Raw genomic sequence first — 15,303 nt, 5'->3', positions numbered from 1 at the left:
GTGTGTGTGTGCTGTGTATATTTATTAGGTATATATAAATGCACACATGCATGTATATACTTAAGGAAATTATTTGTTTATATACTATATAATTTATACGAATATAACTATATACATTATATTACATATAAATAAGATATATATGCTGTATGTATGTGTCTTTATATATTCATAATAAATAAACAAAACAGAATTGAGTAATGTTTTCAATTATTTCATGTAAATAACAGTGTTTGTTTTAATGTTTTTGTAGTTGTTGATTTATTTAACTATAATAACCCTAATAAGTTGGCATGGACATTATTAATTATACAATTTTGAGGTCATATTAACACATGAATTAAAATACTAATTAATATTCAATTGCAAAAAATACGAGAGTTCAATGACTGAAGCCTCCAAACTGTGTTTTTATTAGATGAATAGCCTAACTAAAATAATATCAACGTGTATGTATCTCCTTCCATATAACTGGTCCAAAAGCTGTGAATGCGGAGTGTGTGTGAATGTGCAATTATGTGTGTGTTTGTAAGCCATCACCCTTTCGTGCCCTCTCACTCCCAATAACCACAAGCAGCACAAAGAGAAACGCTAGCCGAGAGCCAGCAGGGGCACCACGGCTGTCATTACAGCCCGGCCACGGAGAGCAAATACCAGGCCCTAGCAACCTGCGGGAGGGGAGCGAGGAAAGAGAAGAGGAAGAAAGAGACAGAGAAAGGAGCGAGGCGAGTTAGCTTAGTAGTACCATAGTGAATGACCCCGACGTGACTCCTCAGCTCCTCAACAATCGCGCTCAGCCAGCTGGAGATGAGGTGTCGAGGGGGCCCCTCGGGGAACCCCCGGCCGAATTTACTGCCGACTCAGAGACCTGTGAATGAAACCCAATCAGCTCAGGTTCCTGCTCAGCATGAGCCCCGGACAAGGAGGAAAAAAAAAGAAGTGCGCGGGACTTAGCGCTAATGCGGCCATAGCTGCCATAAAGAACCGGCGGAGGCCCTTTCTCGCTCTCACACGAACAGCCTCTGCATTTTTATTGTCCTTCTCCCTCAGCTCTCTTCCTATTCGCTTTGCCCAAAAGTCAATTCATCACCACTTCGTGTTAATTTACTGCTGTTTGCTCCGATGCTAAACTGAAAGCAAGAGAAAGTAGGGAGATGGGCGAGTGTGAGAGAGGAGGAGGAGATTTCTAAAGAGGGGAGGACGAAGGAGAAAAGTAGAGAAGAAGGAAAGGAGGTTGGGGGAATACAGAGGGAAGCAGCTGTCTATTTAAAGCAGGTTGCAGCGATGCTCAGAGCTACCCCGCTGATCAATTAGCATATCTGAATCCTCGCGCTGCACGAGGTTCCCGCGCTAGCACGCTGCTAGGTGGCACTTCTGAGGGAGGCGGCTTTTGAATGCGCACACAGGAATCCAGCAAACGCTCCGTGTTCCCGACCGTTTGAACAGCCACAAAAATGACTTGAAGTTCCAACTCCAAACTGAAGGGAGAAAGAAAGAGAAAAAGTTTCACTTTTTCTTCTTTTTTTTGGATATAGAGAGAGAGGACAGACGAATTTACTTGTTTTTTTTCTGTACTTGATGTTTAATAATTCACTGTGATGTTTCTCCCGCTCTACAGAATTCTTTGGGGTGAGGGATCCAGAAGAACAGACAGATTTTCCCTCTGAACAGTCACCAAAGGGTTAAACTCGCTGTTTGATTGACTTCTACCGAACCAGTTGTCTATAAGCTCACAGGACTCCTAATTATATTGAATGCGAGAGAGGGGGGAATGTGCAAAAGTTGGAGTCTGGTGAACTCTGACCTTATATATGGAAAATTTGATCGGAGGAGATTCAAAACGTAAAAGATCGACCTGCTGACTCAATGCAAAGAATGCAAATATCTCATATCACACTGCTACTGTTATATGATATTATCCTAAAACAAGAATGCAATTTGGTTTTAGGACAACTTTGATGAAAGGTTGCTGACTTCAAATGCTGACTGCACACACACACACACACACACACACACACATATATTAGAATATTTAGATTTACTTGCAAAACTTAATTATGGCATCATACCAAAACTGCTAATTTGCACGAATTTTTAAATCAAAGGACGTTTTGAATCGCCTAACCTTTTAAGTTTACATGTACTTGTACAATTGTGGATCATTATCACAAGCAAATGCCTGCTTATTGCTAATGAGGCTTACCATTCACAACAAATAGCCCCCATGGCCACCCCCCTCCATCAAAACGATAAAACCCTGAGTCTACGAACGCGCTGGAAAATCCCTTTCAGGTTTCATAAGGAATACATGCTAACGCTAACACAGCAACAGTGCGTCTAATGTCTCAGACTTCACCCTGAGGGTATGTCACCATTCAGATCAAGGCGAATCAACAACAGCGATGATGGCAGTGCGTTCCCTCCCACATGGTTTAGAAAGTGAAACGATAGCGATGGTTTGTTGCTCTATTGAGCGCCTCAGTCTTCACAAAGACTCAGACGAACCTAAAAACAACCTTCTATGTCAGACTGCCGAAGCATATAGACCATATTTGGGAAAAAGCAGGTCAAGTTTTTCTTCTCCCACTCTCTCGCTTGTTTTCCCTTTCTCCGTTTTTTCAGGATAGCCTTGAAGTTGGTCTCCCATCAGTCACAAAGCGTGGTTCTATTGACGGGATCCAGGGAGGGTATTGACGGTTCCATAATTTGGGCAGGGGAACACAAAAAAGCCCTACCTCCCGCTGTGCACAGCATGCCACTGCAGGCAGCGGGAGCTTCACATTTTATTAGCCTGGGAGAGCAGCCCCACTGCAAATAAAGCACATTCAGCCAGCCACTGATCTCTGTCACAAAAACAATACCATCATAGCATACCGCTCTCAGCGCTCGCTCTTTCTCTCCGTCATACGCGTACATACGGGCACATGCGAACGCTTGGTGTAACTCTTTCTCCCTTTATCAGTCATTCAGTCTTTTACTTTCCCTTCAACTCGCTCTTTCTGAACTCTACCTCGTTCCAACTTTCTCAACGTTTCTCTCTCTGTCACCCCCCCCTTTCGCTCTTCATAGTGTCTCTTTCATTCGGTCCCCACAGTTGGACACTTCACACTTGGAGGTATAGCAGCTCAATGAACAGGCTACAAATGAGCTGATTCAAAAGAGCTCAACCTAATGAAAAAAAAAACAGATATATTAGATTAGCCCTCCACCTGCTCCATTCTGTGTGCATGTGTCTTTATGTATATTAGTACCACGGAGAAACTTCGGAGAGCAGCACACAGTTAGACCATAAATTAAAAGTTTTAGACCACTATGACATCTTTTCTTTTAATACTTAAAATGAGATATTTTAAATGATGTGTCAGTCATTTTTTCCCATGCAATTACAATGAACAAAGATTAGTTTTATAAGTGCAAAAAGAACAAAAAATAATCATTAAAGTCGTCAGTTGCAACATTTTTAAGGCTTCTGCAACCACATAAGTTTTATTTAGTGCTAACCATCTCTCTAGTAAGATGTTGACCACTGTGTCCAAATCAGTAAGATGAACTCAGGAACTGAACTGATTCATGCACATGAACTGGATCCACAAATAATTGACAAAACCTGACTCAAAAGGGTTAGTTACCAAAACAGACTATATTCAAACTTCTCTTATGACCACAGACACATACTTAAAATATGAAGAGAAGCCCAGATGACCCGATAATTGACATCTACCCCTAAAAAAAGAAGTAAGCTTAATTATATTGAATGTGCATTTGTAGTGGACTTAAAAAAAGCAATAACCCCCGAGAAGTAGTGGTTTACAGTCAATTTATAACAACTAAGGGACGTTGTTAGCCATGACGCAAAACGGTTATAAATTCACAGGGCTTATTGCTTTTATAAAATGCTTATTCCATATACATAGTTAGGTTTCGCAAAATAAGACAGAGCAAATAAAGTATAGTGATATTAATAAAAACAGCATGCCTCCGCCAAACAATGTAATTAATTGCACAGAAACAAACACAAAGACAACAAAGACAAACAAAGCTTTTACAGGTTTGGAGCAACATTAATGACGAAATGTTCATTTCGAGGTGGAGTAACCCTTTAAGTGCCATTCAGTTCACACCTAGGCCTAATTATATTCTTTTTAAAATAAACGACTTTCAGAATAAGCACGCTAAAGTGCTTATAAAGACTCCCACATCCAGGCACGGAGGGCAGGGGCCTGTTTTTTTCCACCACACGGTTTCCTGCAAGACTAGTGATAGTAAAAAGATCCACAGAAAATAACAGTCCGTCTAAGTTACCGCATTCACGATTGTTTTACTATCGCAAGATACAACTGCACAGACATGAAGCTGAAGTGCAAACGACGGATCGCCAATATTTATCTTTAAAGGATTAAACTTAGAAATGTGAAGAAAGATTTTGTTTCACACTATGTTGCAAACCCAGCGTATATATAGGGCAAACACATCTTGTTGCATCAGCACGAGGATAACAAAGAAGTTGCACAACTTGCAGACTCACTGGCAAATATTGACTGCTAACAATCTGTCTCACGCATCAATGAAACGAAAGCTAAACTGATCTGCCTCATAGAACAAAGACAGACGTGATGGCTGTAATGATGCGCGGTATAGCGCATACACACAACATACGTTACACAAATCCTCGCAGTTCTCTCATGATAACTCTAAAGGAGTAACGTCAATTTAAAGATGGAGAAACGGATGAAAGTGCAATTTCAGTGAGCGAACGTGTTACAGAAACAAAGCAAACAGGAACTGAAAACACACACACACACACACACGTACAATGAATTAATAGTGTTTTCCAAAACTCTTCCTCCCTCTCTGCCTTTGTCAACTCTATCCAATTCATTGGAGGTTTGAAATATATTTAAATAAAATCTGCAGATGCTTTTTTTTTGTTCCATTACACGGAACTCTCTTTAATCTAGCCGCAGTCAAAAAGCTATTCAAACATCTTACATAAATTATGCTCTCAGTATTAAAATCAAAGGCCAACGCCACCAGTCCCAGGGCGGTGGGAGAAAACTTTTGATGGACAGAAGGAGAGAAAGGCAAACTTATGATAAGCATATGTCATACTTTTTTCTAAAGCCTCACCGAGCCTAGATTTTTCTGCTATCAACTCAACATCAAAACAATCTGATGATTCCAGTCTAGCTTATACTCTTGAATGGCAATAATTAATGACACTCTTTTTGTCTGTTAATGGAAATGTTATTCATCAGTATTTCTGTTTTGAAGGTGTACTGATCAAAGAGCTAAGCAAAATGTACAGTACAGCATTCTGGACATGACCTGGTTTAATCAAAGACGAGTTATTACCATTATGTTCAGCTGAAAACTTAAGGGTCGTCTACTCACAAAGATTATAAAATAGAAACGCCATTAAAACATCTGTATTTTATGATAAAAAAACTCGAAACATGATCTTATTCCACCACTGTTCAAAAGTTTGAGGTCAGTAAAATGTATTTATTATTTTATTATTTTATTTTAGTTCATTTGAACCTTGTATCCTTCTTGGAGAAAATACATCACATTTTCCACAAAAAAACCCTAAAATTCAAATAAAAAACTATACTTGTTTAACTATAGGCACTTCTTGAGCAGAAAGTCAGCATATTTAAATGATTTCTGAAAGATGATACAACACTGAAGGCTGGATTAATTATGCTGAAAATTCTTATTTGCATCACAGGAACAAATTACATTTTAAAAACATATCCAAACAGAAAACAGTACATTTTTTAATTGTAATAATTTTTTATATTATTATTCTGTTTTATTTTATTTTTTTCCAAGTAAACACAGTGCGCATAACAGACTTCTTAAAAAAAATTATCTTAGAGACTTCAATCTTCTGAACAGTAGGGAAAAAAGCTTTGAAATAGTGACCACAAACTTAATACAGCTAATCATTTTGAACTTTGATCTGTCGATATGTGACTGTTCAATTGCATTCTGACGTGATTCAGTAGCTGACTATCACTGATTATTTTCACTGTAGTAAACAACCCATAGTTTGTCTGAAGATCTTTAAAAGTTTTAAGCATATTTTCTCTCTCAATGCTAAAATCTTGCAGTCAATAGTTCGACGTCCACCTTGAGGAGACCCCTGGAAACACTTAGGATTCATGTGCGAGAAGATTTGGCAATGCACAACATCTCAGTGCTGCTCATTGCTTGCAGAAGTAGAAAACAGGCTGTCGGTAAAAGCATCTCACCAGCAGTAAACAATCTTACTGAACCAAAAAGAATGATGTTTCATTATAACAGTACAAAACACTAACGTGTGTGTGTGTGTGTGTTTTGTTTTAGTAGTAGATCAAACCTACATCTGCAGTAACCACCCCCAACACACAGTAATGAGTTTATTCCTGTCAAAGTCCTTCAGAGAAAGATCTAAATTAAACGCATTCTTCCCATTTCAGTTAAGTTTAATAGTAACTTGCTCTTAACACTGATCTCAGCCCAATAACAGATCATGGGTTTATGGGAGCTCCACTAGATGACACAGCAGATCTTCTCTCTAGGTTTGGGGAGTTATTCCAGGTGGGAGTGGATCTGGTAGTAGCCTACCAGTCTCCATCAGCCAGCTCCTCAGCGGATGTCACATCAGCTTTCATCTTTGTATCATCTCTCATCCACATCAGTTTGATGGATTCGGGCTAGAAGTCATAGGCACTGCAAACCAGAACAGCTTTCTCATTCCCTTTTCTGATTCCCTGCCCGAACAGATAATGACTTCTGGTTTTACTGCAGAAAGAAAAACATACATAAAACATGCACAAATAAGAAGACATGAAATATTGAGAATACAAAAATGCTTATGAGTTTGTTTCTAAATCAGAACGGATTTGGAGAAAAAATATGATTACGTCCCCTGCTCACCGGTGGAGTCCAAACAGCTGATAAAAAAAACATCACAATAATACGCACTACTAAAAGACAAACTCTTGACTGCAAAATGTCAGTCTGGTGTCTTCGAGATAAAACAATTTGACAAAACCTCATTGTCACTGCTGCAATACATATATCACTGTACTAGGCCTACTAGTCTTAGCTTCATCTTTGTCAGAGACAAAACAAGTAGGCTAATACAAGTGGTGTAATGCATGTGTAAGTATACAAACAGCAACAAGAATAGATAAGAAAAAAGTACCAATATTGAATGCTTACCATAGCTTTCTTCAGGTATAGACCAGTAAATAGACTGAAAAGAGCAATGGTAGTTATACTGCATGGTAAGTAAAACAATTAATGTCAGTATGATAAGTAAGGCACCGTCAAAATATAGTCGACAGTGACATCTGGTGGTTAACTTCTGCAATAGGGATGGAAGTTCGGATCACTTTACTGACTCGCTCGTAAAGAACGAATCTTTGAATCATTCGGTACATTAAAATGCCATTAAATATTATACATTTGACAGCCTGAATACCGAAAACATCCACAGAAGAAGTCTTGGTCGTATTCTGAATTACAAAATCACTGTAATGCATCCAAATATCATTTACTGAGGACGATGACCCCCCCGAGTCACTTGTTGTCACGTGACGGGCGCAAAGGTTCACGAAAGGTGCGGAAAAGTGTAGGCTGCTCAGCAAATGTTTTTAAATGATATTTTTCCGATGAAGCTTGTGTTGTCATCTTTACTGTATAATATAACCCCATTCAGTTGATAGGCTTAGGTAACATCTAAATTCTGAAATCTTTCAGGTACGAACAGGAATGAGGTGGGTTTATATTTAATATTTACATCTAATCTCTTATTAAATGTCACAAATTATAGTATCTGTGCAAATGTAGAGAAGCCCAGCATAGGCAAACAAATAAACAATATGACATTTGTTGCTGTCTTGCACAGATCCTATACAAGTTTATATTGTAAACCCTATATATAAAGATCTGCTTCACAGACCGACAGTTAGATCAAGTAAACATGTGTTATTAATTTCCTATGTGTAGTTTATTTGTTTTATTTATTCATTGTGCTTTGAAAGTAGTGTTTTTAAAGTTTATTGACTATTTTTTTTCTTTCTTTTGTGCTTTTTCATGTATGAGTAACAGGCCTAAAAAACAAACCTAATAGGTAGGCTACAAGAAATGAATTATAATGAGTGTGCACTTGGTTGTGGTACATCAGTCTCAAAGCACTGATGAAAACAGATTGATGAGTAAAATAAATGGTGTACAAGCGTTCACAGGTAAAAAAACAAAAACAAAACAAATATACTTAAAACAACACTGGACTAAAACTAATGTTGGAACAGACCACTAGAACAGGGGAGTCTTTAAAATCAAAAAGTTGAGACGAGAATATATCTGTTTAGATAATTTATAATGACAAATAACATTTATATAACATAAATAACATTTTATTATAATATTATAGAAGTTTTATGGAAAAAAAGTCATATATCGCTCCCCACTGCAGTGTGGTAAAGTCTTCAATAAACAGTGCTCTAAAATGGTAATATAGAGAGATGGTGCAGTCCCAGATGCTCCAGCTCATTGCTCTTCAGTCCCGTTCATTGTTTCCATTGGAAGTAAACAAACTAGAAGTCTTCTCACCCCAGTGATAGATCATGGGTCTGTTGGAGCTGGCGTGCTCCACCACACAAGAGATCTTCTCTCCAGGTTTAGGGAAGTATGGATCTGATAGTACTATCCTATCATCCTACTTGTTTCAAATAAAGCAGACAAAAACACTTCTACAAGCTTGTACTGTATTTTTGCATAGCAGCGTGGCCACAGTAACATTACCTGCTTATGACAATCTGTGATGCCATTACAATACACACACCTTCGTCTGCTACTCAGAATATTTTAATTATTAAACTGAAAAACTTGAAGAAAGAAGCATGTTGTAAACCACTGTAGTTGCATCAGCACGAGGATAACTAAATAATTTGCAGACTTATGCTTATGCATCGTATGAAAATTAAACTGATCTGCTGCACAACAAAGGCTTCTTGTAATGATATGTAGTGAAATATACAAAACATTATGCTCAAAATGTCACAGTCCTCTCATCCTAACTTAAAAAAAGTGATATAATGTAATGATAAAGACGTTGATTTCACTGAGTGGGAGTGTCAAGCAAAGAAAGCAAAATAGACGCACAGAAAAAATAAAAACATATACAATGATGGTGTTTTTCAAAACTCTCCCTCCTTCTCTGCTTTTTTTGTTCCATTACATTCCCTTTAATCTAGCTGCAATCAAAAAGCTATTCAAACATCTTACATAAATTATGCTCTCAGTATTAAAATCAAAGGCCAATGCCACCAGTCCCAGGGCGGTGGGAGAAAACTTTTGATGGACAGAAGGAGAGAAAAGCAAACTTATCATAAGCATCATAAATTTTTTTAAAGCCCTCCTTAGCCTAGATTTGTCTGCTTTTGGCTCAACATCAAAACAATCTGATGACAGTCTAGCGTAAATTGTGATAATTAAAGACACTTTTTTCAATGTTAATGGAAATGTTGGACACCAGTATTGCATTTTAATCAAATAAATACAGCCTTTGCGAGTGTGAGACTATATTTTACCCAAAATATTTCAAAACCTTAGAGACTCTGTACTTTTGAACTGAAATATCCAAACGAAGTTGTGATACTGTGACCTGTGATACTGTACTTAAAGGCTGTCTTGGGTCACCGTTGACTTCCACAGTCATTTTTTCGTACTATGGAAGTCAATAGCGACCTTTCTTTAAAATATCTTCCTTTGTGCTCCACAGAACGAGGAAATTCATACAGGTTTGGAAATACTCAAGGTTAAGTAAATGTTGACAGAGTTGTAATTTTTGGGTGAACTATTCCAACAAACCATATTGAGCTATAATCTGACACTTTGCATTGTGATGTAATTTAGCAGTTCACTCATTTTACGGTATAAGCAAGAATCAGTTTGTCTAAAGACCTTTAAAAGTTTTAAACACTTTTAAAGCTGAGACTTCACAGTCTGTTGCGTCACAGTCTGTTGTCTCACCTTGTGGAGACCCTCGGAAACGCTGGTTTATGATCCATGTGGGAGATGTTTTGCATCATAATGCTCTTCAGTGTAAATCACACAATCATAGCGCATGGTTCATTCAGTGTTATTTTAGTGGCACAGAGATGAAACAAGCCTGGCTGTAGTTACAGTAAATGTCTCATCTAATGCCAGCCCACTTTGCCATCGCAACTCATCAAACTGGAAAATCAAGCCGGTCACTAATCCACAAAACAACATGTGATCATGTATCTTACACTGGGACATTTTTCACAAAAGATGAACTGAAAAAAACTGAAGTGAAAAGGTCTGTGGGCATTTGGTGGCAAATGATTGATGCTTATAAAGTAATTGTTCATTCATTTGACCCCAGTGGGAGTGAGGAGTTATCAGGTCACCCTCTCAGCCTCTAAAATGTGGAATGTTTCTGTTCTTACTACAAAACTTTACAACCTTTGATGATAAAGAGGTTTTATTTATTTATTTATATTTTTTTATTTGGTGTTATTAAGATTTGCATTATATACATTATGTGTATTGTGTATTTATGTACATTATGTGTATTATAATACATAAGTACACCACAAATCAGTTTTCCAAACCACTTTTTGACCTGTCCTGAATATTTATGGTACTCCTTTAATAAGTGTTTACATTCCAACTATTTAGACTGGTTCAACATTAAAACATCTTATCTTTCACTGGTCTTCTCAAAGAATTCCATTAAAACTCACTCCAAAACCAATCCACAAGGAGAACTTGTTTGCATCGCAGATCAGTGGGCCCAATGTGAGAGCATAGGAAATGATGGCTGCAGATTTTAATTTATTTGAATTCATTTATTTTTAATTTATTTAGCAGATGACTGCATGATTAAGTTGACCAATAAAATCCTATTTGATAATATGAAGCGACTAAGCATCCAGTTTCATGCAGGACCTTGTCACTATCTACTGATCAGCTTACTGATCAACTTGCGCTTCTGTGAAACAGTTATAAAGATCAGTCCAGTTCCAACCATGCACTAACAAACCTGTCATTACTTCATTACTATTCTGTGCTGTTTCTCTGTCTCGTTTTAATTTTAGTTCCTCATTTTTTTCTTGCTTTGGCGATCAAAATGTGAAAAAAAGATATGCGTGGCACTAATTTGTACTGTCAAACTTCTTTAATGTTTTTCCCAGCACATATTTAGCTATTTTGTTATTGTGTCTCAAAGAGGTCATGAACTGCCTGTGTTAATTGGTAGGCGGGGCTAAACAGGTGGTGAGGAAACGAGGAAGAAGCAGGTGTTGATCTAAAGCCAGAGACACTGCGCATTTTTAGCAATCCTATAAGATCATTGTATGTCACATTGTATGGAGCTAATAAACTTGGCTACGACATGCGTGGACTGTATGACGATGACAACTATTAGCCCATTAATTATGATGCACATTATAAAGGAAGTGGCAAAAAAGGAAGGCATTAGAGCTTGAGGTACAGTCTTTTTAGTTGCATGTCGCATTTTAATAGGTTTATCCAGCAAAAAAGTGTGCAAAGATGATACTGTATAGTAGGGGGGGGGTTTGGTCACAAGACTGTGACATTGGCCACCTTTGAACCTCCCCCAAACTGTTAAAAAAATATTCGGCAGCTGTGGTTGCCAGAATAATAAAAACAAAAAAAAAGGGTCGCCGGCGTGACCAGCATACTTTTTTAAAGATCAGTGCGAAAGACACTAAAAATACTCAGTTGATTTTGGTCAAACAAATAAGTGTTATACACCATTCTAATTATGTACACTCACAATAACAACAAAAGAGTGTGCTCTCGCAAAATAAGGAAAATAAACAGGGTGTACATTCTTTTTTTTTTTTATCTCTCCCCAAACTATTACATTATTGTTGTACTTTTGTCTGTAGCTCTATTTATCAGTGTCCATGGAGGCGTGAAGAGAAGTGCTCAACAAAAGTGAATTATTGCAAGAACTTTACAACAGCGGGGGTTTATGCTCTTGCCCAGTTCTGATGGATTTGACTACAACCATCCACACCGGAGCCTGCGAGCATACTGAAGCTAAACATAAACCAACAGTAGTGCAATGATGTAACATCTAATACAATACAGAACTCAAAAATAACTGTAACTTCAACCTATATAGTCCCTTCTGCACTCCTGAGGGTGAATACAATGCAATGGTGCTCTATATAATATAAAGTATTATGATATATATATTTGTGACTATAACTACAAAATCATATTATATATATAGGCTACATATACTGGTATTAATATGCTCACAGATGTTTTTGTTAAATTAGTTTTTTGGTGATCCACAGATGAATCAGAACGCCTTTCAGTCGAGGGACTTCAAACTGTTTACCTCTAGGAGCGCTGTACCAACATTAGATATTCAACTACAATGATATTCTCTGGTAAACAAACTTCTTGACTACTGATGATGCTTTTTTTTTTATTCATGGAAAGCAGCAGCCAACACTTAAATGGTTTACATGTTTCACTTGCTTCTAAAAACTGTACAATTAACAACATTTTACTGTAAAATTAACAATCATTTTTATTTTTTAGCCACACTATTATGTGTTGTTTTGGCATATTGCCTTCAGTACAAGCTCTTTTTAGACTAATAAGAAAGTTTAAAAACTCAATAACACAGTTATTACATTTACACATTGGTGTTAAACGATTAATAAGTTTCAAGCATGTCACCTTTGTCAATTTTTTTTAATCCTGATGCAATGCATAGCTTTCCATTTCTTGAGTAGCCATGTTGAAAGAAAAAAAATCACCTGAAAGTCCTGATCATAGCTCCATTAAGTATTTTTGGAATATGCTGGAGTTAAACTTTCTCTGTCTGTACTAAAAAAATGCACACTCCAATATTGCATTGCACCCCTTACAAAATTCAGTATTTGCTTATTTACATCTAAATGCCAACCTGGCCAGGCAGTGTATTTCTATCACTCAGTGCCACTCAGTGTATGCAGAGGTTCAGAGCATCTGATGTCTTGACTTCCAGCTGATGGAAAACGTGCTGTAAATAGAATAAAATCATAAGTATTTTATATGTAAAATGTCGAAACCATAAGATTTCTAATGCCTTTTTTGTGCACTGAAAAAATAGACTTTGTTTGTTTGTAAGTAGTTGCAAAGAATTCATTTTAGCTACATTTAAACAATTTAAAAAACATTTAGTTATTTGTGTGTGTGTGTGTGTATATGTGTGTTTGCACACTAACCTTTGTGTTTTATTTTATAGTAGATCAATCCTCCTGCTGCCATAATCACTCCCAACACCAACCCTGCAGCACCTGTTATAAACTTATTCCTGTCAGACTCTGACAAAGACGGATCTGCAAAATAAATCTGTGCTTTAATATCCCAAGGTTTGTTATGCAGTGCACATAATTCACTAAATGAGTTACTTGGAAACATAATAAAAAATGGGAATGCCTAATAAACTCTTTATGTATTTACTTATTTATGTTGTTACATATATGCATGCATTTATGTGGTTTTATCATGATCTGTAGAAATTACATGTTCAAAAATATATGTTCAAAAGCACCAATGATATATCTCATTCTGTGTAACTTCTGTATTAACTTTTATTTAAGAATCAAAGTTTGTTTCCAAAATCTTTGCATTTTCTGTGTGAATTTAGCTATTTTTAATATGAAAACAAGGGAACAAGTAGACAGTCGAAACTAGTTTGGTTTCTCTATATATTTTGCAATATCAGCTCTCTTCTCACCCCAGTGATAGATCATGGGTCTGTTGGAGCTGGCGTGCTCCACCACACAAGAGATCTTCTCTCCGGGTTTAGGGAAGTATTCCAGGTGGGAGTGGATCTGATAGTACCAGTCTCCATCAGCCAGCTCCTCAGTGGACGTCACATCAGCTGTCACCTCTTTATCATCTCTCATCCACGTCAGTTTGATGGGTTTGGGGTAGAAGTCATAGGCACTGCAGATCAGCATTGCTGGACTCTGACCACTGGCTTGCCTTACTGACCGGATAACGACTTCTGGTTTTACTGTTGAAATAATGAGGTTAATACTGTGTTTTCACTGATGTGTTTGGTTTTCACTGATATGTTTGGTTCAATGCATTTCACCTGTTTCTTCTATCATAGGGAGGAATAGCTGTCCAAACCGCTTGCAGTCTCTAATGTTTTTTTCTGCCTCCATATGTAGCCACTCAGGTTTTTTATTCAGGTCGTCTGCCCATTTCATTGCATATTCAGTGTAAGCAACTACTTTGTTCTCGGTACTGTTAAATCTCAGCAACTCAGTTTTGTCATAATGGACTGAGTAAATAATCTCAATACTTTTTAAAGAGCCAAGCACACGGCAGAGAGCAAGGCCGAATCCATAATGACCAAGAACTGAAAAAACAAGCAGCCAACAAACAGTTCAATGATTACCATGTTCTGACACAGCCTGTTGAACTTAATAAAAGAAAAATAAAAGAATCACAAAATAAAGTGTGACTACAAATGCAATGTAGGACTATTTCACCGTTATTAAAAAGACTATATCTTACCTGTCTCAAACAAAGCAGGCGATAACAAAGCCAGGTAAATCACACAATCATAGCGCATGGTTCATTCAGTGTTATTTTAGTGGCACAGAGATGAAATAAGCCTGGCTGTAGTTACAGTAAATGTCTCATCTAATGCCAGCCCACTTTGCCATCACAACTCATCAAACTGGAAAATCAAGCCGGTCACTAATCCACGAAACAACATGTGATTATGTATCTTACACTGGGACATTTTTCACAAAAGATGAACTGAAAAAAACTGAAGTGAAAAGGTCTGTGGGCATTTGGTGGCAAATGATTGACGCTTATAAAGAAATCATTGTAATTTGGGATTTTCCAATTTAGGACACACAGGATTTATCAGGCTACACTCGTCCCATAAAACGTGGAATGTTTCTGTTCTTACTCCAGAACTTTAGAACCTTTGTTTAGTGATGAGGAGTTTCTTTTCTTTTTTTGAAAAACTTGTTATCATCAAGACTGGTAAATTTCCATTCTTGAAGTCCATTCATCAACCACGAACATATTACATCAAAATAATATATTATTTTTTGATTGCAATAAATATGCATTACTCTATTACATTTAAATGTAGTCATTCAGGATAATATACTCTGCATATGATACTCTCTAATTTTCCAATACCACCAAGTGATCTACCACGTACTGTACCATGTAATGTTTGTCTAGTCCTTAGACACTAGATCTACAACAAATTACTCAGAG

The 15,303-nt window shown here is 37.2% G+C and overlaps 1 protein-coding gene across 1 annotated transcript; it reads right to left on the bottom strand.

The window, feature by feature from the left end:
• Positions 1–12,470: 12,470 nt before the first annotated feature.
• LOC122351115 (rano class II histocompatibility antigen, A beta chain-like) lies at positions 12,471–14,721 on the bottom strand. The gene is made up of 5 exons (XM_043248000.1): positions 14,578–14,721; positions 14,150–14,419; positions 13,787–14,068; positions 13,272–13,385; positions 12,471–13,066 (listed from the first exon to the last, which is right to left on the bottom strand). The coding sequence occupies exons 1-5, from the start codon at positions 14,633–14,635 to the stop codon at positions 12,993–12,995; spliced, it is 798 nt and encodes a 265-aa protein (XP_043103935.1). The 5' UTR covers positions 14,636–14,721; the 3' UTR covers positions 12,471–12,992.
• Positions 14,722–15,303: the final 582 nt, after the last annotated feature.

Source organism: Puntigrus tetrazona, chromosome 8, assembly GCF_018831695.1.
Source record: "Puntigrus tetrazona isolate hp1 chromosome 8, ASM1883169v1, whole genome shotgun sequence".
In the NCBI taxonomy this organism is placed as follows: Eukaryota; Metazoa; Chordata; class Actinopteri; order Cypriniformes; family Cyprinidae; genus Puntigrus; species Puntigrus tetrazona.
This window is presented reverse-complemented; position numbering and strand designations above follow the sequence as displayed.